Source organism: Saccopteryx leptura, chromosome 10 (assembly GCF_036850995.1).
Source record: "Saccopteryx leptura isolate mSacLep1 chromosome 10, mSacLep1_pri_phased_curated, whole genome shotgun sequence".
Taxonomy (NCBI): Eukaryota; Metazoa; Chordata; class Mammalia; order Chiroptera; family Emballonuridae; genus Saccopteryx; species Saccopteryx leptura.
This window is the reverse complement of record NC_089512.1, coordinates 71,596,170-71,620,874: the sequence shown is the minus strand read 5'-3', so window position 1 is coordinate 71,620,874 and position 24,705 is coordinate 71,596,170. Positions and strand designations below refer to the sequence as shown.

The 24,705-nt window shown below is 52.4% G+C and overlaps 1 protein-coding gene and 1 pseudogene across 1 annotated transcript in view; one reads left to right on the top strand and one right to left on the bottom strand.

Annotated features, from left to right (window-relative positions):
- Positions 1-24,705, bottom strand: part of LRIG1 (leucine rich repeats and immunoglobulin like domains 1) — a 118,095-nt gene that overhangs the window by 9,056 nt on the left and 84,334 nt on the right. Inside the window, exons 5-12 of the mRNA XM_066351927.1 lie at positions 24,046-24,189; positions 21,818-21,961; positions 20,558-20,701; positions 17,536-17,679; positions 15,399-15,479; positions 8,982-9,053; positions 8,143-8,214; positions 3,883-4,046 (exon numbers count right to left, since the gene is read on the bottom strand). Coding sequence (XP_066208024.1) covers positions 3,883-4,046; positions 8,143-8,214; positions 8,982-9,053; positions 15,399-15,479; positions 17,536-17,679; positions 20,558-20,701; positions 21,818-21,961; positions 24,046-24,189 — 965 coding nt within the window. The remainder of the gene's footprint in view (positions 1-3,882; positions 4,047-8,142; positions 8,215-8,981; positions 9,054-15,398; positions 15,480-17,535; positions 17,680-20,557; positions 20,702-21,817; positions 21,962-24,045; positions 24,190-24,705) is intronic.
- Positions 10,527-11,084, top strand: LOC136382234 (small ribosomal subunit protein uS11-like; annotated as a pseudogene).

The window sequence follows — 24,705 nt, the reverse complement described above, 5'->3', positions numbered from 1 at the left end:
CGTCCAGATTGAAAAGAAGTAAAATGACCTTTTTGCAAATAACATGATAATTGCATATAAAACAATATCCTAAGGAATTTACTGAAAAACCATTAGAACTAATAAATGATTTCAACATAGTTGCAGGATACAAGATCAATATATAAACTTCAATTGCATTTCTATACACTAATGATGAAACTTTAAAAATGAAATTAAAGAATGCCATTGAAAATAGCTGTAAAAAAGAATTAAAAACATATGCAATGAAAACCCCACACCATCATTGAAAGAAATTACAGAAGAGACAAAAAAAGGAAAAGCCATCCCATTGTCATGGACTGGGAAGACTTTAATATTTAAGGTAGCAATACTTCCCAATAAATCCCAATAGGGGGTTCAATGCAACCCCTATTACAAAAGTCCAATTATATTGATTGACAAGCTGGTCCCAAAATTTATAGGAAAATGCAAGGGAACCAGAATACTCAAAATAGTCTTCAAAAAGAACAAAATTGGAGGTCTATGTAAGAGCTAAAAATCATAAAACTCTTAGAAGAAAAGGTGTAAATCTTTGTGACCTTGTCTCAGGCAGTAGTTTCTTAGATATGACATCAAGTACATCAAAATTTAAAAAATATTTTGCCTGTCAAAAAGTAGAAAATAATGCAAAAATTGGGAGAAAATATTGGCAGATCATATACCTCACAGGGGTCTAGTATCCCTAATATATAAAGAAAAACTCAATAAAGACAAATGGCTCAATTAAAATATAAGCAAAGGATCTGAAGAGCCACTATTGTAAAGGAGATTATACACACACACATATCCAAGCACACGAAAACTTGGTCAACATCACTACTCATTGAATCATTAGAGAAATACAAATCAAAACCTCAATGAGATTCCACTTCACATCAACTAGGATAGATAAAATAAAAAAGACAGTAACAAACGTTGACAAGAGTGCAGAGAAATTAAAATCCTTGTACACTATGTAAAATGACACAGCCACTTTGGAAAACAGTTTGGCAGTTCCTCGAAAAGTTAAATGTAGAGTCACCATACGACCCTGCAGTTCTCCTAGTTGTGTACCCAAGAGAATTCCTACAAAGCCTGTAGACAAACTTGCATAACAGCATTATTTATGACACCCAGAAAGAACACCCTGAATGCCCATCATCTGATAAATGGGTAAATAAAACGCACAGCCATACAGCCTTTTAAAAGAAGAAGGAAGTACTGGTACAAGCTAAAAAATTATGCTAAGTGAGAAAGTCACAGAAGAGCACATACAGTAGGGCCCCATTTACACGAAACATCACGAACTGTAAATCACAGACACAAAGCAGAGAAATGACTGCAGAGCCTCGAGACAGTGGACCATCCAGAGGGAGTGACTGCTAACGGTCCTGAGGCTTCCTTCAGGGGTGATGAAAATCTTTTAAAATGAGCAGGGAGGATGACACAACTTTTCAATATTCTAAAAACCACTGAATTGAATACTTTAAAGCTGTGAATTTTATAGAATATAAATTATATTTCCCTTTTTGAAAAGTTTCCCTCTTTTAAACATACTTCCTCTATTTAAAGCATACAACTCCGTGGGTTTAGTGTATTCGCATATATTATGCAACCATCATTACAGTCAATTTTTTTTTTTCTGAAGTTGGAGACGGGGAGGCAGTCAGACAGACTCCTACATGCGCCCGATGGGGATCCACCCGGCACACCCACCAGGAGGCGATGCTCTGCCCACTTGGGGCGTTGCTCTGTTGGGACCAGAGCTATTCTAGCGCCTGAGGCAGAGGCCACAGAGCCATCCTCAGCGCCTGGGCCAACTTTGCTCCAATGGAGCCTCGGCTGCGGGAGGGGAAGAGAGAGACAGAGAGGAAGGAGAGGGGGAGGGGTGGAGAAGCAGATGGGCGCTTCTCCTGTGTGCCCTGGCCGGGAATCGAACCTGGGACTCCTGCACGCCAGGCTAATGCTCTACCACTGAGCCAACCGGCCAGGGCCTTTTTACAGTCAATTTTTAAAACATTTTCATCACCTCAGAAAAAAACATCCCATACCTGTTGGCTATCATTCCTTCAACTGCCATCCCTCCAAGTCCTAAACACCCACGAATCTGCTCTGCTCCCCCACCGGGTTCCACGTGGCCCGGGACTGGAATCCCACAGTGTGCAGTGTTTGTGAGGTTCATCTGTGTTGTAGGACTGACTCCCTTTTTTATGGCCTAATGGTATTCCATTTCATAACCACAGAACATTTTTTCTTCACCCACGCATCACCTGCTGGGCACTGGGTTATATCCTACCTTTTGGCTGTTATGAGTCATGTTGCTATGAACATTTTGTGCTCAGGTTTTTATGTGGACACGTATGTTCATCTCTCTTGGGTAGACAGCTAAGGGTAGAACTGCTGTTTGAGAAGCTAAGACTGTTTTCCAAAGCAGCTACTCCACTTTACATCCGACCAGCAGTGCAGCAGAGTTAAGATTTCCCCCATCTTTGCCAACATTTGTTATCTGAACTATCCCTCTAGCAAGTATGAAGTGCTTATATTTCAATTTTATAACAAAGGAATGGGAGACTCCCACAGAGCTTGAACCTTTGATCTCCACAGGTATTTCCATGGTTCCCCTTAAGAGCTGACGACTGGGTGGGAGTCCAAGTGGATAAAAGATGTGGAACACCCCAGCACTACCGTCTGCAGTACACCAGGGCCATGGGTGGGAGGCTGCAATGCAGTATGTCCAAAGAAGTCCTACCTTGGCTCATCCAAAGGGAAAGACTACGCCATATGGCAGGAAAGAGGGAGTAAGGGGCAGCACACTCAGTTTCAGAGCTCTGTGAACAATTTCAGTGGTCAAGGACCAAGAGCCTCATGGGCAATGGACTACAGAGCCATCTGTCCTAGGGAATGGGAGCTATGTACACCCTCACATTCTATACAGAAGTTCCTGAGAGATTTGTCAGTAAAAGCTGCTATCACACTGCTAGTGTAAGGCTTTTTGCTGGACTGGATCAGGGCAAAGGTGGGCAAGCTTCTCTCAGGTGGCGGTGGTGCTATGTGGGTGAAGGGCTCCTATATGTTGACTTTGGCAGGCACACTGGCTATGGCTGTACCCAAAAAGTAGGACCGAGAAGTGGACCATAGAGGCCCCCATATCTCTGTGGGTGATCTTGGTTAGAATCATCAGAGCAGGGACCACAGAGCTCGGGCAGACCAGGAGCACGGACAGAGGCCACAGGACTCACTCTGGCCCAGCAGGCAGACATGGACCTGGGAACCCCACCCTCACTCCTGCTCAGAGCCCAGACTAGGAACAACTCCGAATCTGCCATTCTCTGACCAGGTCTTACAGACCACGAGGGTGCATCCTTCCCACCTGAGCTAGTGGTATGGGCCCCAACCACCCCTGGTCAAGATGACAGGAGCAACAATCAGAACAAAAAAATGTCAAGCTATGAGTGGATTTCAGTGGTTTGAGAAACAGCAGGAGGGCAAGTCAACATTAAGGAATTATTTTTACTACAGCAACTGTTCTCCTGAGACTAGTTCTTCCTGTACTTAACCTTTCATTCTTGGGGCTGAAAAGAAGCAGAGGAAAGCCCCAGCCGCACACACTGAGCAAATTCACATCTAAACCCAGGCACCAGAGCCTGCCTGAAACAACACAAACTATCTCCCTGTAACTGATTATTCTGACTGATAACTGAACTAGCCCGTGCTCCTTTCTGATGACAAGCGCCACACAGCAAGGCGACCATGCAGTAGACCCTGTGTGCTTTTGGTGGGAATGAAGTGTATCCAGCAGTGGACTGGCAAGAACCAGTCCCAGAAGGAAGCTCTTCGTGGCTCCTCACCCCTCACAGAAAACAATCTCAAAGATGCTCTTACCACACACGAAACTGTCCGGTGGCACTGAGAAAATGCTCTGGCCCTTGAGTGACTCCGGGTGGGCACAGGTGGCTGTCACAGAGGCCTGCAGCGCCCTGCCCAGCAGCCACGGGGGCAGCCACTTCAGCTGGCAGTCACACAGGAAGCTGTCACTGCTGATATGACTACAAGAAAAACACAGGGGACATTTGAGGTGTGACTGACAAGGACTGTTCTCTCAGAGAATGGGAGATAGCAGCGACCCACCCCTCTGATCGGCTCCCGCCATGCAGGCCAGCAGGCCAGAGAGGGAAGGACTCTTCCCACAGTCCCTTTCCCACAACATGTTCCATGTGGACATTCTGACCAAATGTGGCTTCTGGCTCAGTCAGCTGGGGTGGACCCAAGACTGCCTTTCTAGCAAGCTCCCAGGTGACGCTGCCATGCAGGGCTAAGGGCCACACTGAGCACCAAGCCGGAGTTCACACTGGTTCTCAGACAGACACTGCTCTTCTGTGACCGGGACGCCGGCACTGACCCCTGGAGAGGGACAGCCCTCTCCTGACAACCAGGAGTTTCCAACGTGGATCGGAGGCTCTGATCTCAGTTCTGAAGCAAGTTCTGAGAAGGGCTCTCCTATCTGACTGTCACATTGTCATTTGGCAAAGCTACACATTTTCCCCGAGTGTCCACCTGGCCACCGCTCCGTCCCGTGTGTCCCCACCAGCCGTCCGGGCCACAGTGCCTCTCTGCTCCCTGCACAGCCTGGCAGCTCACGGCCACTGTCCCAGGAGCAGAACGCACAGCACTGGTTTCATGAGGCCCCAACCAAAACAGTGTATTCTCTTTCCTTTCTCAGCAACTGAGGGTCAGCTTTTAAACAGAAATCGGAATCGCCATCTCAGTGAACATTCCTTCCCAAGGAGTCACTTGAAGCTAAGCCAACCAGAGTCTCGCTGCCCTGCCCGAGACCTCACGGCCACGGGTTACACTGTTAGAGCATGGGGCCAGCCCACAGCCAGTGCGATGATGGAACACTGAGAAAGGGGACACACGGGCTTCCCTGTAATAAACCATCTCTGGGACACACATGCCTAGAAATCCGAAAATGTCACGTGGGCCAGTATTATGGCAACAGCCTCCTTCTCATTCACCATTTTCCTGAGATGTCAAACAGAGCAACCAAACAGTCAGTTTTTGTGTTCTCTTCAACTTCTCTCTGGCCTTCCAGTGAGCAGAGAAACTTTGAGCTCGTAAATAGCAAGGGGAAAACTGAACTGAAGCCTGTGAACCCCAGGCTGACTAAATGAGGCAAAACCTGCTCTCCCTCCTAGTTCCTTGTCCCCAGATTAGCTAGGCGGCTTAACTGATTAAACTTACTTTGAGAAGTACTTATTTTTAATTTTATTTTATTTGTATTTTTCTGAAGTGAGAAGCAGGGGGTAAGCCAGCAGACAAGACTCCCGCATGTTCCCGACTGGGATCCACCCGGCATGCCCACCAGGGGGTAATGCTCTAACCATCTGGGGGCGTTGCTCCGTTGCAACCAGAGCCATTCTAGTGCCTGAGGCAGAGGCCATGGAGGCATCCCCAGCGCCCGGGCCAACTTTGCTCCAATGGAGCCTTGGCTGCGGGAGGGGGAGAGAGAGACAGAGAGGAAGAGGGGGGGGAGGGGGGGAGAAGCAGATGGGCGCTTCTCCTGTGTGCCCTGACTGGGAATTGAACCTGGGACTTCCACACGCTGGGCCAACGCTTTACTGCTGAGCCAACCGGCCAGGTCCTTGAGAAGTACTTTTTTAAAGACAAATAATTGCTCTCAAAGCCATCATAAATGGGAGCCTTGCCATGTTAACCCTAAAATCAGCACTGGACTTTTTATCTGTGTTTGGTGGGCAGGCAGATCTGTGCTCAGAGGCACCAGGCTGTTCTGTTGCAGAGTTACTATGAGGGCAGAGGCTTCTCATACTGAACCGTGCGGACATAGCCGAGTCCTGCTCAGCACCTGGGAGCTTCGCAGGATGGGTCGTGTGTTTGGAGGGAAGTCTGCTGCCTGCACTGGAAACCTCATTGCGTGATGAGGAGCAGAAAGGCACTCTTCCCGGGCAGGAGCTCCGACAGCTCCCCATCAAGAGAAACTGGGTGTAATGGCCTGTTCCGTGTAGTCAGCAGGAGAGCCTGTGTGCTGCTAACCACGAAGTCCAGGAAGACACTGGGCCTTCGCTGTGAGACCTCAGGCACTTCTGTGGGGGCAGAGACAGGTTTCATTTGAGCCACAGGAACAAATTTGGGAAAATAAATTTGACATTTGTCCTTGATCAGAAACATGTGTGGGAAGGGTCCAACCTCATACCACACAGTCAGTGTATTTGCTGGCCCAGGTCCCGAGGGCGTCCTTCTCCTCACACAGTGAAGCCCACCTCCACAAGACCTTAGAAGCCACCAGGCACTCAGGGCCAAGAGAAAGCTTTCCTGAAGACTGAGTGAGGGCCAACAGAATTGACGGGGAGGAAAGGGAGCCAGACAATGAGGACTCTGACCCCTGACCTCCCATCCACACACACACATCACTCTGAAGACAAAGGCTGGGCTTAGGGACTGGACAGGGACGTCAACAGCAACCCCAAGGCTCTGCAGATGGCCACCTCCTTCACCAACTAAAAGCACAGCCTTGACAACCTCCCCGGCTGCTGCCACCACCCGTCCCAATACTCCGCTGGCTCCCCTGTGCATGTTCATGATTCTAGCTCAAAGTGTGTTTCTAATCATTGCCTGTGGAAATTTACTCAGAGGATGACTAAGTGCACAGTACAACCTGCCTTGATCTGATGGGGGAAGAAAATGACCAAGTAGAATTAACCATTCCTCCCGTCAGAAGGCTGGGCCCGGGGCCAGCCACAGCTGGGTACCCGCAGAGACTGATGGGAAACCCAGGCACAGGGCCAAGGCTGAGCCTCAGGAAGCCCGCAGATGTGGGGGCTAACCCCAACTAGAAAACTATCTCAGGACACTGGAATTTTTAGGATAACAAAGGAAAATCTGGTCTCCCCACTCTTCCTCTTTCTCACAAAGTACCCTCTATTCACTGCATTACATCTTTTAACTCCCAACATACTTGAAAAAATTAAAACCAAAAATGTTGGAAGAAATGCAATGTAAAATTCATGTACTCACCATTTAGGTTTTACAATAAATGCTTTGCTATACAGAACATGTTCATCACGGATCTGTCCACGCAGCCATCCTCCAACACACTCCTGTTCTAAGATCATGACCTTTCTGAGAGACAGCGTCTACTCGACAGACGGCAATGTCACAGCAAAGGCAAGGCCATACCCAGGTGAGCATCACCAGGGACCTGGCTTCCTCCTTTGGTTTCTAACTATGGGGACTGCACCTCCCTATTTCCCCACTCCTCCCCTCCCCCAGTGGCCTCAGGAAAGAGGTGCACAGACAGCCATCCTTCGCCATCACCACTTTGTCAGCACTTGGAAGAACCGAAAGCCACACCTGCAGAGAATATTACAACTAGGACTCTGGCTGCAGAGTCAGACTTATGAATAGAAAAAGGACACTGAGGTATCACTACCGAAATACCTAGACTAACTCCTCTGCCAGATGAAGACACAGGTAAGCTCGTCTAACCCTTGTCATCCAACAGCCTATGGTGACAGTCCGCAGGGGCAGCGTCACCACCATGAACTCTAAGGGGACCCTGACAATACATGTGGGCTGGGCACCCTGCACTGTCCCACAGTCACCTGTGGCCATCCCATAGATAGCTCTGTCTTGCTCACAGCCCACCAAGTTCTTTAAAGAAGCCCCTATCAACATGGGCCCTCATGATAAGCAAACCAGAAGATGAAAACTGGGCCCTGGCATCATTAAAGGGGTGACTGCACATGTGCCAGAGTTTGTTCCGCATCATGCTGAGCAGCGGTCAGTAAACTGGCCTGCGGGCCATGGCTCTTCCATAAATGAGCATACCAGCAACAGCCTATCCCGCCCACTTTTGCATTATTTATGGCTGCTTCCCGGTACAAGAGCTGAGTTGTCAAGACAGACTGTATGGCATAAAAAGCCGAAAATATTTAGTGCAGCCCTTCAAGAAAAAGTGTACTTTTCCCTGATCCAAGCCCCCAGAGAATTTTTTAAAAAGACAACTTGCACACAATGATAAATGATCACAACTATTACATAAGATGAGGCACACTCCCAGAAAGGCCTTCCTTACACTGAAATTCTCTACCCAAGTTACAGGGCCCCGGAAATACAGGTACTTACAGCTCTTTGAGATTCTTCATCTTCACAAAGGCATCAAACTGGACAGATCTGATAGCATTCCCTCCAAGGTTCCTGCAAAACAGTACTCTTCGCTCATGCAGAGCTCTGGGTTTCCTTCCAGCCAGCCCCAGGTGGGAGCCAAGAGGCTCAGGGACTTCACAGGACAGCCCTGCTGCTGCCGTGAGCCGCAGGGCCAGCCAGACCCCAGGCCCTGCCCCAATTCTACGTTAGATGGCTCTCACTTGGCAGATATTGACACAAAGCACACGGAATACCCCTGGAAATAAGCAAGCCTTTACGGAAGCGCCAAGACCAGACCAGGCTTGCTTACTAAGTCAACAGGCAAACCTTTCCCAACAGAAGTCAAACTTGACTCAAGGACAAAATAAACCAAGAATCAAGTACTCGAGTCACCTGCCTCAGAACAGCCACACCAGGAGAAAATCTCCCCGAGCCCAGCAAGTGCTCAGCATCGTTAAGCTGCCCGGGCAGAGGGGGCGCGAGCCGGGCCAGGACCAAGCACCCTCGCGGACGTAGGAAGCGGCCTGGGGCCTGCGGAAGAGCGGGGGCAGGGCTGAGGCAGGGCAGGGCGAGCAGGAGGCAGTCATCGAAACACCAGCTGCGTTAATTGGGAGCTCAACAACTGGCCATATGCTCTGTAACTGGCATAGGCAAAATAAAGGCCAAAGTTGAAGCTGACTTATAATGAGAAGGAGGCAGCTGGCGTTTCCAAATCGCCTGTTTCTCGGTTTACAAAGATGTGATTAAATTGCTAGCAGATGTCCCTGGCAGCCGCACTTGGCAGGCCGGGGTCAGGGAAGGTCTGGCAAGATACTCACAGGTGCTCCAGGCCTTCCAGCCCCGAGAATGCTCTCTTAGCCACGGACTTGATCTTGTTTCCAAACAAAGTTCTGCAGTTTCCAAACATCCAAAAATGTGGGGTGGGGGGAACAAGGGAGGGTTGGAAGAAAGAGAACATACAATTAGGGTAGTGCTATCTGATAAGTCTGTCCAGTGAGAGGCAGGTGGAAATCTGACCCGCACCGAGCATACGGGTCTGAAGGACAGGGGCCTTCCCCTTTCTGAAATGAAATACTTTTATCTTTATTAGGATTTAACAGTGACGACAGGTTGGAACTGCATGTATCGTCTTGCCTGAAAAGGCCCCTTTGCGCTGTTACGTGGAAATCACTTGGCTAGGCCCAGGCTGTCTCTCTCCAAGGACCACCGGGGGTGGGGGGTAGGGCGGGGGGTGGAGCTTAGCCATGGCCTCGGAGCAGGGCGGCGCTGACCACCACGTCCTAAGAGGATGCAGAGTCAGAGAAGGTAATGAAAACTGCATTTCGGGGTTAACGGTTCCCAAAGGAGGCGAAGAGGGCAGGAAGGCAGGCTCAGGGAGACATCACCACGGTGAGCTGCGGCCCTGCCCACAGGAAGGCCCGAGACCTGCAGGACCACAGCGCTTTAGTCTCTTCAGCAAGAGTCCAGATGGTCAACGATGCCAATGGGCCCAGGCTCACTATATCTCAGAAATATTCTCAGAGGTCAGCCTCCTAGGCCACCTCCTGTGTGGACTCCTGAACTGCCTCCCATGAGAAGGGGCTTCTGCGTCCAGGCAACTCCATCCCAACCTTGGCATTAACTGGTGGGTTTCTTAGGAATCAAAATCTGCCCCGCCCATTCCACAAGGAAAAACGAGCGCTTCCTGCAGTGGGCTGTGTGGCACAGAAGGGGGTTTGTTTCCGGACGGGGGCAGGGCAGCACCTGGCATACGCTGGACACTGGAAATGAGAGGAATCCAGGGTTCCCTCCTCCTCAACAATACCCTGGGCGGAGCCCTCTTCGGTGTCCCCCCCCTCCGGTGGCAGAGGGAACTCTGCCAGTGAGCACCCCCAGGCAGTGCTGACAGCTACACGAGGTCCTCAACCCTGGAGCATGCCAGGGTGCTCCCTAGGGCTTGTCAAACATGTGGCCTGAGGGGAGTCCACTCCGGGGGACCTCACAGCCTCTAGGTCTGGGAAACTCCTCGGCAGCACATGCAGGGTATCGGGGCAGAAAGCCAATCTGGTTCAGCCCCTCATGCAGTGGGGTGGGGTCCTCATTCAGGACCCACTGAGAATCAGGACAAAGATCTCAACTGAAGGCCAGCTCCACCTCCAGAGCTGTGTGAAAGCTGGAACTCTCGAGAAAAATAGCAAGCACCAGACCCCCCTGAAAAGACATAAGAAAGGAAACAGCCTTGAGGAAATCCAAAGACGGCCAGGCAGTCCCTGCAAGCCACAGCTTCACCTCACTGCTAAGGGCCCCAGGACCCCCCCAGGCAAACCCAGGATGCTGCCTTCAAGAAGACAGGACACTTTCCGGTGGAGGAGTCTGGACGGGACGCGCAGCCATGGCACCGTGCAAGGGGAAGGAAAAGAAGGAAGAACAGGTCATCAGCCTTGGACCTCAGGTGGCCGAAGGGGAAAAGTGTTTGGTGTCTGCCACATCTTTGCTTACTTCCATGTCCCTGATCTTTCTGGCAAGGAAACCATCTGCCGTCTGACTGGCGGCATGAGGGTAAAGGCTGACTGAGATGAGTCCTCTCTGTAGGCTGCCAAGTTGGCTGCCCAGGATGTGGCCCCGAGGTGCAGAGAGCTGGGCATCACTGCTCTCCACATCAGACTCCAGACCACGGGAGGAAATAGGACCAAGACCTTGGTCAGGGGCTCGGTCAGCTCTCCGAGCTCTTGCGCTCGGGAATGAAGATCAGACTGATTAAGGATGTCACCCCCATCTTCTCCGGCAGTACCCACAGGAATGGGGGTCGTCGTGGACACCGTCTGTGAACAGGGCTCCTCAAATCACTGTTTTTTGTTAATAAATTGCCTTTGTTTCGACAAAGAAAAAAAGAAAAAAAAAGGACAGATTTGGCCTGAGCCAGGAGCGCGGCTTTCTCACCCTGCCCCCGGCACCACAGCACGCGGCCACTTCTGAGGGGCCTCCCGGTGCCCCCTCACCAGGAACAAACTTCTCTCGAGGCCTCCCACACCTCAGCAGCCCCACTGGTACCTCGGAGTCCAGCCCTCAGACGAAGCCGCCCTGTTTCCTGCCTCCGGAGGGGAAAGGGCAGGAAGGCCCAGGCCCCTTGTCTTCTCTCTCTCGGAGGCAGTCTGCACGACAGGAAACCACCTCATCCTGCAGGAGTCCCACAGCCTCGAACCCAAAGCTTCTGCGTCAGAGCACACTGAGCGAGCACCCAGACCAGGAGGCCACGCGGCCTCGCCCCAACCTCGCCATGCGCGCGCCCCAGGCAGGACCTGGTGAACGCTCTCCACTGCAGTGAAATCTCCCAGAAACTAGAGCCAGGAAAAAAGGCGGTGCTTTATTTCACCCACTAAACATTCGTCACACTGACCCGAAGGCAGGCTGTGATTCCTAATGGTAACAATAGCAGTAAAACAAATTCTCAAATTGTCAACTGTGTGGGGGCTAATCACTCCGTTGGTAGATGAACACAGGTCCTCACATCCTCCCAGCAGGAATCGAGGCGGGGAGGGGGGGGCCGGGGCCAGCCAGCAGCCAGTGATACCTGATACAGGCTGCTATGAGGAGAAGCTGGACTCTGGGCCAGGACACTCATGCTACCCAGGTGGTTGTGGGCCACAGAGAAGGGACTGTTGGCCAGATCTCCCTGCACCGCTGATGCAGAGCAGTTACCCCAGGAGGCCGCCCATCAAGTCCTCTCATGCATCTCCTGGTCAACCCAGGGGCTCACAAAGGTCTGCGGGCTCTTGCTAAAGCATTCTTGCAGACCCAAGGGGGGGTCTAAGGTGGTGCCTGTGCTGATTGGGAGTAGCCCCTTTCCCACACCCCTCGACAATGAATACTACTATACTACTCCGTGAGGACTGGGGGAGCATCTTCCCCGACCCTCACCCCCAACCAGGGAACAGCACTTACCTGAGCCCACTCCACCCCACAAGAATTGAGGGTCATGGCCCCATCATCCCATGTAGCATATTGTCCCCAAAACTCCCTTTCACAAGTCACCCTGGTGTACTTCTGGAGGAATGCCACAGAGATCACTGGACCCACGGGCGGGACCCCGCGTCACCCATCCCGCAAGTGCTGACACTTCTGCGCTGCAGAAAGCCTCCCTTCCCTCTCACACTCCAGGACACTGCAGCCTGAGCAGTTCCAGCAACATTCGGGAAGGGGACATGGCTGGTGAGCCTAACAACTGCAGGCAAACACTCTTGCCAAGGACTCTGGGTTCTAAGAACTATCCAAAATGGCTGTTCCACAGCTACGAACCTGCAGGCAGGGCCACAGGTACCCACCCTCACAGGCAGAAGAAGCCTTCTGGGCTCTGCGGCTCACTGCCCCCTTTGTGGGCAGCGTTTTCACTGAAGTCTGGTCTCTGGCACAAGAGGAAGGACCTCAGATTGATGACTGAGTGAAGGCCCGAGTTTCCAGAGTCTCCCCATTCCCATTCTACAGTGGGTCCCTGAACACCATCCTCCAGGTGCTTCAAAAGTGAGCCCACGCCAGGTCAAAGCACTCCGCACTGACCACAGACCACACGAGGCAGAGCCCTTCTCTACAATACCCACCCTCCTTCTGATGGAACCCAACAGACTGTCACCAGGCCTCTCAGATGGGCAATGTGATGTCACAGCCATGTCTCCCAGCCCCGCCCCGCCACGGAGCCTCCAGGCAGTGCTCTGAGGGGTCTGAGTGGGAAGAGATCAAAGCAAAGCACTCCTTCCTTCCCTCCCTCCCACCCTCCCTTCCTGCTTTCTTTTCTTCCCTCCAGCCATGTTTACTCCAAACCTTCCCTGTGCCAGGCACAGTGGCTTTAGCCAGGATCCCAGGGAAGCACCTGTCTCCTTTCTCCCGGCGAACCCAGAACACCTCACACACCTTCACAGGCAGACGGAAGAGGGACCCGTACTCCACATGCCTGTCCCGCAGCCGCAACTACCCCGGACTGCGCCCGCCTTGTTCCGTCTCTGCCTCTCCCCGCTCCCCACTCCCTGGCCTGGCCAGATGACCAGGGACCCATCTCAAAGGCATCACACTATTTTCTTTACATCCAAGAAGAAGAGCCTTCTGGGTTTTCCTTTGTTTTTATTTTCCCCCAACATAACCACAATACCACCCCACTCAAGTAACTGACTACAAATATTTAATCACATAAAGGAATTAGCATTATTGTCCAAATTTCCTCCAATATGTGCATCTCTTTTTTTTTTCAGAGACAGAGAGAGAGAGAGTCAGAGAGATGGATAGATAGGGACAGACAGGAACAGAGAGAGAGATGAGAAGCATCAATCATTAGTTTTTCATTGCGACACCTTAGTTGTTCATTGATTGCTTTCTCATATGTGCCTTGAACTCGGGCCTTCAGCAGACTGAGTAACCCCTTGCTCAAGCCAGTGACCTTGGGTCCAAGCTGGTGAGCTTTTGCTCAAACCAGATGAGCCCACGCTCAAGCTGGCGACCTCGGGGTCTCGAACCTGGGTCCTCGGCATCCCAGTCTGATGCTCTATCCACTGTGCCACTGCCTGGTCAGGCGCATCTCTCTTTTTTTAAAGCAGGTACAAGGCCTCCAGTCCCAAGGTTCTCATCAGTGGGGCTGGAGTCTGCTTTAACAGGGTCTCTGGTGTCTCAGCAGCAGGTCAGTGTGGAACCCACTGTTCCAGGGATCCTTGTCAGAAAGCACAGCGTGAGTGAGGAAGACAGGGGCTTGTGCTAACTTCCTGGGACTCTGATGGTCCTGCGGAGCCTAGTCCAGCAGGGGGAGGGGAGGACAGGCCGGCACTGACAGCAGGCAGTCAGGAGGGCGGCACCAGGTTGTGGACACAGCAGTTCTATAAAACCAGAAGTATGGAGCACCAGCCACCCTTGCATGGGGAGGAAATCCTCCTGGAACCCCTGACATGCAGAACGGCTCCAGGTTCCACTGGAGGGACATGGCCTGCAAAGGACCCAATGGCACCGTCCCCTCTGCACCTCACCAGCTGTCAGCGTGGCTGAGGGACTGCACAGGGAGGCCTGCACTTAATGGCTGTACAGGTGCCCTCGACCAGCCACCCCATTCCCAGCTCAGGCCCCTCTGCCCCACACAGCGTGCTGTCCTGGGTAAAGGGCAGGCCAGGGGGAGGAGGGGGGAGTATTTAGGGAAGAAAAAGCAGACAGACGGGCACGGTGACCTGCCATCAGAATACAGGACACAAGTAGAGACAACATCTGCAGGGAGCCCAAACAGCACTGTTCACTCAGAATTCTGAATACAAAAGGTATGAAAACCCTAGTTCTCAAAACAAATCAGACACATTAACTGTACAGTCTCTTCCTCACACAGGCTTTCCCAGGGCCACTGCTGCTTCCAGAAATTGACTTTACACTCTAGCCAGTGTGCTGATAGGGACAGGCTCGGGGACGAGGTCTTCTCTGTCTTACCCTCCATCAAACGCTCCCTGTGAGAGGCCCGTGGAGAACAACCGGTCCAGGCCGCACTCCTGCATGCTGCCTGCGCATCACCGGCAGAAAATTCTGGTGAGGCGCAGTGACAGGGGGGGACACGGAGGAGACACAGGCTCTGGGGACAGAGAGGTATATCCTGGCCCACCCCCTCCCAGCTGTGTGGTCATGGGCAAAATCCCTTCAGCTCTGGGTCCTCAACTACAAAACGGTTACATAACAGCCTGCCCTGGCGAGACTGTCAGACACAGCCCACACTCATGCCTCACAGAGTAACTGGCAAAGAGAAACTAAACAAAAACACCAGATACCTTGAATAAAAAATAGCTACTACATTACTCTTGATAAATGATTATTTCTGCTTAAAATTTGACCAACAACAAAAATCCTGACTGAAGGCTCTAAACTTTTAAGAGGTACTCAGCTTTAGACATTTCACACAATTTCTAGGAACTGAGCAAGAGGGCGAGACTCCTTTGTGCAGAACAGCAAAACGAGGCTGTTTGCACATCGTCACAGGTAAGTGAGAGAGAAGGTCCGGCAGCCCCCACCAGACCCCCAGTCCTCAGCAACCCCGGAAACCAGCGCCCGGGGCGGTAACGAGACCACAGACCAGAGAGAAGCTGGTATTTCTCCCGCTCTCTTATTCAGATTTTCTTCCCAAACAAAAGACAAATGCCTGACAGCTCTCCTCGGGCTGGGCCCAAAACAAAGGCAGCTGGGGGGGGGGGGGGGGGGCGGGGGGGCTCCCCACGCAGGAGCCCCGGAACTCCAACACAGATACTCACAGCTTGCTGAGGCTGTCAAGGCCCGTGAAAGCGCCACTGGTGTCTTCTATTGTGCCCGAGATCTCATTATGGTCCAGATCCCTGGGGAGAACACAGACAGCTCACCATCCATTTATCAATTCATTCTTCAACATGAAGTAGAAGGACACCCCAACTGCCACCCTGAAGCTGGAACATCAGATGTCTTCTAGGTGCCCAGGTACGACGTATGGTTGAGAAGTGTGACCGCTGAGCCCGGGGAGCCCAGAATAACCCTCTGCGGTGCGGCGGGCCCTCTCCGCCTCCCCACAGCACTGCACATGCTTTGAGCCAGCCGTTTCCCCAGTTCCGTCTGCTGCTCCCAGTTGGCAGAGGCCGAGCCCGGAGCAGGACAGTGTGCAGACGGCACACAGGAAAGCCTGGTCTGTATTCCACCCCAAAGAGCAGACACCTGGCCACTGGCACTGAGAATCAGCCCAAAATGTGCAGGGACGGTCCCATCCGCTCTCACACCTACCAGAACCTCTTGTCTGAACTCGCTCAATAACTGCAAAGGGCACATGGAAGAAAGGGACAGTAACCAAACAGGCCTGGGCACAAGGCCTCCCAGGAGCCGCCTCCACATGGCAAGTGAGTTTGGAGCGTGAAAGCCCCATCTTTGCAAGGCCTTTGCAGGCCCTGACTCTGAGCCAGGGATGACATCTGGGTGCTGAGTCAAGACTTGTGACCCATCTGCCAGGATGAGAAGATGAGGCCAATTTCTTGGCCCAGGCTCCTCCAACAGTGCAAATCACAGGGCCAAAGAATCAACTTCCTTCCCCAGCTTCTAAAGGCAGGTCACAGCGCCAGGTGAGAAGTCCCACCTGGTGACCAAGCCTCCATCTGCTACATGGTCGGCCCTCTCCAACGCCCACAAAGTTCTCAGGACCTACACTCTGGTCTTCCACGCTCTGCAGACACGGGCTGGAAACCAAGGACACTGCACTTGGCCCCGTGAGCCTTCAGAAGGAGCCCACGGTGCCAGCAGGAAGGCGCTCTGACTGCCAAGTGAAGTGCTTACGCTGACCTTTCCTTTAGAGCAGGAAGCTCGCAGAGCCGAGACTCAGCTGCTGGCCGGGACTTCTTTCAGTGGGTTCCTTCCTATTATCTACATGCTAAAAAGCTGGGGACTGGGGCTGTGGCTTTGTGTGCCTGTCTCCCTGCTCCCAGCCCTGGCTGCCAAAGCTTTTCTCTTCTTTCTGGCCTGCACAGTCTGAATGTCCTTGTTATTCAGGCCTTGCGAGGGTTCGAAGGCTGAATAGCCTGGCATCTGGGCTCTCTCACACTCCCCAACAATAGCCCAGCACTGAAGCCCACCATGCCCTCCCCCAGGTGCAAGTTCAAAGCCTTCCTCCCTCTGACATAGTAAAAGGCCCTCTCTCTGTAGTGGGGGCAGGGCCAGGAAGGAGGCCTTGGAACCCGCCATCACTGTTGAGTCCATACCCCCTCTTTGGGGCCTTTAGGCTGATAATTTTCTGGAAGTTCTCTGAAGCCAACCACTGAAAAAAGTTAAGTCCCAGAAAAGTATCCTATAGCAATATCTAGCAAGTCCACCTAGTTAGGAGCTTAGAGGGAAATGACATGATCACCTCCATTTTGTTAAATGACCCCCTTCTGAGCCTCAAGGAAAAAACTCAGGATCCCTAATTCACTCTCTTGAAATGGGGCCACCTGGACACTGGATCCCCGAGATGAGCCTCAGCAGCGTCCACTTGGCCTGGACATAAAGCACTCAGGACTAAAGTGGGAGGGGAAGAGGGAGGGATCAAGACTCCAGACCACAGGACTGCCCCACGGCCACTGTGCTGGAGCCTGCCCTGAGGTCCAGCAGGCGCGGGCCCCGGCACCCACGGTCAGCCACGGGGATCGGCACCTGTTAGCCACCACTTCTCTGGCTGTCATCACCGTAGAGGCTCCGCCTGGGGGAGCAGGGGAGCCCGGCTTGGCCGGTTCTTTTTCAGTTGATAATATAAAAGTGTGAGGCTGCACGACGAACAGGTCAGTTCTGGATGTGATTCCGACTGGCAGCGAGGGAAAGGGAACTCTACGACGCAGCTGGCTGGCCTGTCCTGCCCTTCCGCCAGGACCCCGCAGTGTCCACCACCCAGGGAAGACGTACAAGACGCGCAGGCTCCGGAGTCCCCTGAAGGCGCCCTCCGCGACGTGGCCGATGGCGTTGTGGCTGAGGCGCAGGGTGCCCAGGCTGCTGAGGTCAGCCAGGCTCTCCTCGTCCAGCCGCGTGAGGCTGTTGAAGGACAGGGTCCTGAGGGAGGGAAGGAGAAGCAGATGTCACCATCAGGTTGTGTGGGGGTGCCCGCTCCTCTCCTGAACATCAAGTCACGGTCAGCCAGGTCTCGGCTGGAGGGGACACGCACACAAGAATCCCGAGGACAAGAGTGGTCTGACAGCTGGAAACCCATGAGGGCCAACACTTATATAGCTTGACTCCTGGAATGTTCATGGAAGTCACAGAGACCAGGAAGTGTGTGAAACCCTGTGGACAACATCAGGACACACAACTCCAGAACGCTCAAGACTCCAACCACTTAATGCTGGCACCAACGGCCAGTCCTGACCCAGGCCATGAAGGCGCTTCCACAGCAAGGCGAGACCGGACAGCACTCAGCGCGTTCGCAGTGAGCAGGGGCCAGTCAGGCTCCCTACACAGGCCAGCAGAGGGCACCAGGAACCGCCACCTGAACAAGCCCTCCTCACAGAACTTCAGGCATCACCTGGGCACTCCCCTGACACTAGTCTCCTGTCCAGACGTCTGGCATGACCCCCCACACCCTACTGAGAGCAGGACACCGTCCCTGAGCTTCAGAATCAAGCGTCCTTCCTCCCAGCACGCCTCCTGCCCTCTGACACAGCCCTGCCGGGCTGGCTACTTGGCATGTTAAGTCATCTATCATTCAAAACTGGGAAATTTTAAAATTCAATTAAAAAAAAAAATGGAAAATTTGGTCTGGGGAAGGAAATGGAAAATAAATTCAAAGATAAATGAGGTTGTTTTTTTTGTTTGTTTTAACAGGGACAGAGAGAGAGTCAGAGAGAGGGATAGACAGGAACAGAGAGATGAGAAGCATCAATCAATAGTTTTTCATTGTGCATTGCGACATCTTAGTTGTTCAATGATTGCTTTCTCATGTGTCTTGACCACGGGCCTTCGGCAGACCGAGTAACCCCTTGCTCGAGCCAGCGACCTTGGGTCCAAGCTGGTGAGCTTTTGCTCAAACCAAATGAGCCCGCGCTCAAGCTGGCGACCTCAGGGTCTCGAACCTGGGTCCTCGGCATCCCAGTCCGACACTCTATCCACTGTGCCACCACCTGGTCAGGCAAGATTAATGAGTTTTTAAAGGCAGCAGGGAACATTCTTCCCCTCCTGGAGAAGTAAGTCATAGTGTCTGTCAGTCGCAAAGACCTGGCAGATCAAAATTACATCCTCACCTGCAATGAAAGAATTTAGCTTAAACGAGGGGTGGGAACACGCTGGAAAGCAGTCCTAACTCTGGCTGCAAGGTCAGCAGGGTATCAGGCAAACGGCTAGGCTGAGGAAGACACACTGCTGTGACTCCTGTGCCCCTTCTGGAGGGCACAGGGGACAGCCTCACTGCCCACGGCCTTTCCCCACGCTGCCTCCACCTCAGGAACTCGCACCCCTTCCAGCCATTCGGAGGACGGCCCTTTCCCTTAGCAGTTGGACTAGCTCGGGTCTGGCGGACTTTGAAGACCCCTCCTGCTTCCTTGGTTCCAAGGCCTGGATGACAGAAAACCGTGGGTCCTGGGAGTTCCTGAGTGGGGTCACAGCCTGGGCACAGGACTGTCAGGAGCCAGCCAATGACACCTGAGAGTACGATGCAACGGCACCACCGTGAAGAGTTCAGAAACGAGACCTCAAGGGTTAATACACACACACTCACGGAATCCAAGGAGAGTGGACGGAAGAGGAAAGAGGCAGGCGCACGACTCTGTGCTTTAGGGAAGGACAGACTCACTGAAGGAAAAGCTTCCGGTCAGGGGAGGGAGGGCGGGGCAGGAGAGGAGGACACAGTGCGCTGGAGGGCCCCGAGTGCGCGGAAACCGCCCCCGTCTGCCCGGTGAGACCGACGGAGACCAGGCCGGGCTTGGCATGCTTGCTCAGTGGGTGAGTCTCTCCCGACGGTCAAGCCTAGACAAAAAGCCTACCCAAACCCTTTCCAAAAAGTAAAGGAACAGACTGGACTAAAACAGAATCAAAAACCTTGAACATACTGAACTGAAATAACAAATGTAATGAGAATCCAGCTGTTCCCTCCAAAACAACCGATCTTCTAGACATGGGGCAGAAAAAGAGGGACGTGGGTATGCCCACTGAGTCCCTGGCAGTGCTGCTTTCATCGCTGGGAACAGGCCTGACACGGCAGCCAGCCTGCCCAGAGCAAGTCTGTCACCGCAGGTCTCAGGAACTCTGGCACCAGCTCAGGAGCCCCTAGACCCAGCCTGGGGGTCCCATCTGAGCCTGTCCCAAAGCAGTAAGAGCGGTGTGAAGTGTGAGCACCGTCACGCCCGCACAGGAGCCCTGCCACCAGGCCAGGAAGGACGGTGGGAAAGGGGCAGGAACCAGTGTGGGTAACTTGTGCAACGGCAGGAAAGTGGAGACTGTGAGGGCACAGACCCCTCCCACTGCCGGCACAGTGGCTAGAGCAACAACCTGGAACGCTGAGGTCGCTGGTTCGAAACACTGGGTTGGCACTGATCAAGACACACATGAGGAGCAACTATGAGCTGATGCTTCCTGCTCCCCCCTGTCCCATCCCTGCCTTTCTCTCTCTCCTCTCTCTAAAGTCTAAAATGAATAAAATCTTTAAAATAAACAACACAGCTGCAAAGAGAACACTCCTGTAAGCTGCCCTTTGACACCAGAGCACTCTACCCCAGGTCCCCAGGCCCAAGAAGACTCTAGGGGCATCCTTAAAGACACAGAGAGGGATCAGGAAGGAGTCAAGCTCAAATCACTGAGGTGGGCTCTGGGCCTCTGAGCACACCCCCGACACACCTGAGCTGTCCCAAGTCCACCATGCTGTGGGACATGCCAGGCCTCGAGCAGCTAGGCTCTGGAAAAGACCCCTCTGTGTGGCACAGAATAAGCACACGACACTCACAACTCATGCAGCCTCTGGCAGAAGCTCCAGCCATCACGGCTAATGCGGGAGATGGAGTTGTTGTTGAGGTGGAGCTGGTGCAGGGCCGTGAGGCCGTAGAGTGAGCCGCTGTTCACCTCCACCAGGCTGTTGTGCTCCAGGTGCCTGCAACGACAGCCACGTGCAAGATGAGGGGGGCGGGTCCCTGGTCATCACTCAGCCAATGCACAGGCAGCAGCAAGCTGGCACCAAGGCCCCAGCACTGGAGATCCACTGGTTTGAACCAAAGATCTAAAAAGAGTGCATTAGAGATGTGTGTGCATGGGGGGGGGGGGGGGGGGGTCAACATAGCACAGAGAGTTGATGGAATGGGAACTAGAACTTTTGTTTTTTGTTTCAGTCGCAAAGATGATTAATACCAGACAAACGCAGTGACATCACTTGTATAAACTGGAAGGGAGGAAAGAGGGTATCTTGAACAAGTTAAACCACTGACTACAAAGCAAGAAATCTCAAGTTGACAAATCAAGAGAGTGGCATAAGTCTATAAACTTGGAAGTAACCACCAGCAAAACTACAGACAGAAAAACGCAGGGGAGACCTGAGGAGTGATGGCCTCTTAGAAGGGACAGTGGAGGGCAGAGGGCAGGCAACCACAGCCTTCCTCACAATCTGAGCACCTGCTTGCAACTGTGAGTACAGGTCACTTTTTATTAACGATAAGCATATGTAAATTTTTGGAAACAGAAGATCAGCAACTGCCCCTCCTGCTTCCCCTCTGTGCATCCTGCTGCCTGTGGCCCTCTGCGGGCAGTGAGCTCTGCGTGGGGCATCTGCTCTCTGGGCAGAGAGGCAGCTGCGTGCAGGTCCTCACAACACACACAGAAGTAAAACTCCCAGGATGAACTATACATTTTTGGCCCGCCTGCACACCAAGACTGTCAAACCCAAAATGAGAGAAAGGGGACTTCCTGAAGGGTGTCGGACAGGGGAGGTCGAGGGAGGGGGCGGCAGCCCCAGAGAAACGGCTCCCTCCTCTGTCTTCACTAACCAGCTCACTCCACTAAATCCACTAAAACTGCCCCAAAAGATTTTCCTAACCTTCAAGGAAAACACCCTTATCTGGCCAAGCCCCCAAAGACACTGAATTAGGCCCAGCTGACGGGCAAAGAGCAGGCAGCTGGCTTGGGCCGAAGTCCTCATTGGTCTTGGGGCCAGGGTGGGGTGAGCAGTGGGGAGACGCAGGCAGGCCCCGCAGCCGGGCCAGCCCGCTGTACTCACAGCACATGCATCCGGGACAGCCCCCAGAAGGCCCCGTCTGTCAGCTGGCTGATGTTGTTGCGCTGCAGCTTCAGCACCTCCAAACTGTCCAGCCCCTGGAATGTCAGGCCCTCGATCAGCCGGATCCGGTTCCGACTGAGGTCCCTAAAGAGATGAAGCTGGAGGTTCAGAGCTCCCCCCACACAGCTTACTCACAACCTGCAGCCGTTGGCACACAGTCCTGCTGGGCTTCTGGGGCAACAGGTGCACCTGGTGTGGAGGACCCAGTGGAGCTGGCAGTGCAGCAGAACGCACCCCTGACCAGGCCACAGCAAATGAACCAAAGGGGACGGCGCGCTCCTGCACGAGGGCACCCCTCTCCTCCCTGGACACCCGGGACTCTGCAGTGAGCAGGTGGGCGCGACTCAGTATGTGCACATCTGAATGGAGCTGCCTCTTAGCTCAGCAACAGAAATCCACACCAGATGCCTCAATCCAGGAAAAACCACTGAGTATCAAATGGCAGTGACACTTCCCTCTTTACTCACGAAGAGGAGTCACAAGTCACCACCTAAACAGGGGTCGGGGGACATGGGCCTAGACACACTATGAATCACGCACATTTGGCTTCTAGCCCAGTGTGAGAAAACCTCAGTTAACCAAAAGATTTCAGGAATCTGGGTGGGCTAGATCCCTTAGAAACACTGGGGGGAGGGACGGAAAACACAGGGCTAATGGGAAAGCACTTGGTTTTCCCCAAATACTTGCACAGTGCCTCATGGCCCTGCCTCACACAACCCTCCTGAACATGAACAGCCAGGAGGCAGAAGTGGGCCACCATGTGAGAAGCACAGGTGGACAGTGCTGGGTGTACTGCAACATGCTGCCACAAGTGTTTTGTTCTATTTAAACCAAATCTCGCCTGACCTGGTGGTGGCGCAGGGGGCAGAGTGTTGGCCTGGGATGTAAAGGACCCAGGTTCAAAACCCTGAGGTCGCCAGTTTGAGCACAGGTTCACTGGTTTCAGAATGGAATCACAGATATGACCCCATGGTTGCTGGCTTGAGCTCAAAGGTCTCTAGCTTAAAGCCCTAGGTCACTGGCTTGAGCACAAGGTTGTTGGCTTGAGCAAGGGGTCACTGGCTTCACTGGAGCCCCCTGGTCAAGGCCCATATGAGAAGGCAATCAATGAACAACTAAGGTGCTATAATGAAGAACTGATGCTTCTCATCTCTCCCTTCCTGTCTGTCTGTCCCTGTCTGTCCCTCTCTCTCTGCCTCTCTATAAATAAATAGATAGATGATAGATAGATAGATAGATAGATAGATAAAATCTCCAATAGTAGAATAAATAAATAAAATCTCCAATAGGTTTATCTTCCTAAGATATACTCTTCAGTAGCAAAAAGGATACAGCAACAACAGGGAACAAATACTCCGTCAGGTTCTGAGAATAGAGGTTTTCTTGACTCCAAACCCTGTGCCATTCCTGGAGGGTATTAGGCCTTGGTCATCAAAAAACTAGACAAAGAAATCCTTTCTTTAAAGGGATAATAAATTGGCACTGGCCAGGTGGTTCAGTGAATAAAGCATCATCCTGGCACACCGAGGTTGCCGGTTTGATCCCAATGAGGACACAAAGGAGAAGCAATCAGTAAATGCACAACTAAATGGAACTAAGTGGAACAATGAGTTGGTGCTTCTCTTTCTCTCTCTCTCTCTTCTCCTGCCTATCAATGGCAAAAAAGCTTTTTAAACAATAAATCAACAAACTTGCAAGACTTAAGAGATAAGACTACGGCCCATGTCTTGCTTACTACTACCTCAAGAAGTGTTGGGACACCATAATGCCATGACAAAGGTTTTATAGGTCCCTTTAAGAAAATGAAAAACAAAACAAGGAAACCTGTAAGATCAATATGGAACCCAATGCACACAGCCGACACCTTAGCCAGGTTCAGTTACATGGCAGGATCCCTCACCCATTCTGCAAAGTACCAGCAAGGACAAGCATCCAGATCCTCAGGGGATCTCTTTCTCAGCAACCTGAGCTAGCCTGCAGGCACCAGACCCAGCTTTTAACTTGCTTTCATTAGGTGTTGCCATAGGGTCATTAATGATTGTTAATGCAGGGAGGGCTTGACCAAGGAGGAACAAGGAAGGAGCTGCATTTGGTTTGGGGTCCTTGGGGAAATCTGACCTCCATAAAGTTTGGCTAACCTTAATTAACATGCAGGTTTCTATACTCACAGTTGTGTCAACCTAGGTAACTTGAATGCTTTCACAGGAAGCTGGGTGACCCTGTTTCTGCTCAGGCGAAGTGTTAGCAGTGACCGCGACAGACCATCAAATGCTCCTGACTCCAGGGTGCCGATCCGGTTGCTTGCCAGGTTGCTGGAGTGATTCGGGAGAGATAATGTAGTGGTCAGTGGGAGGCCTTCCTCATTCTGTTATAGACACCAGACCCGGCCAAGTTGGGGAAATAAGCCAAAATATACCCAGAGACACAGATTTCCATTGAGACATCCGTCATCCCAAGGCAGCAGAGCCCATCCGCACTCCCAGGAGGTGGGGTCAGGGAAATGTGGTGTCAGGACCATCCACTTCAGGCCCAGACAGAAGCCTTGTTTCGGCCTAGAGCACACTGCGCTTGTGGCCAGTGGGCAACAGCAGGAGGATGAGAGCAAATGCCAGTCACCTCCCCACCGCCACCCACACCAGCCACTGAGTGGTGCCACCTCCAGAGCACCTGCAAGACTCCTGCTCAACACCCACAACCAAGCGTTGGGGTGCAAGGCTGGTGAGAAAGCCCTAGGAAGCAGAAAGGCATCTGCAAGCCAAGGTCAGAGTGAATGTCATAATTTGGGGAAACAGCCTTTAATTCTGAAGTGGGTCTCATTGTATAGCTTT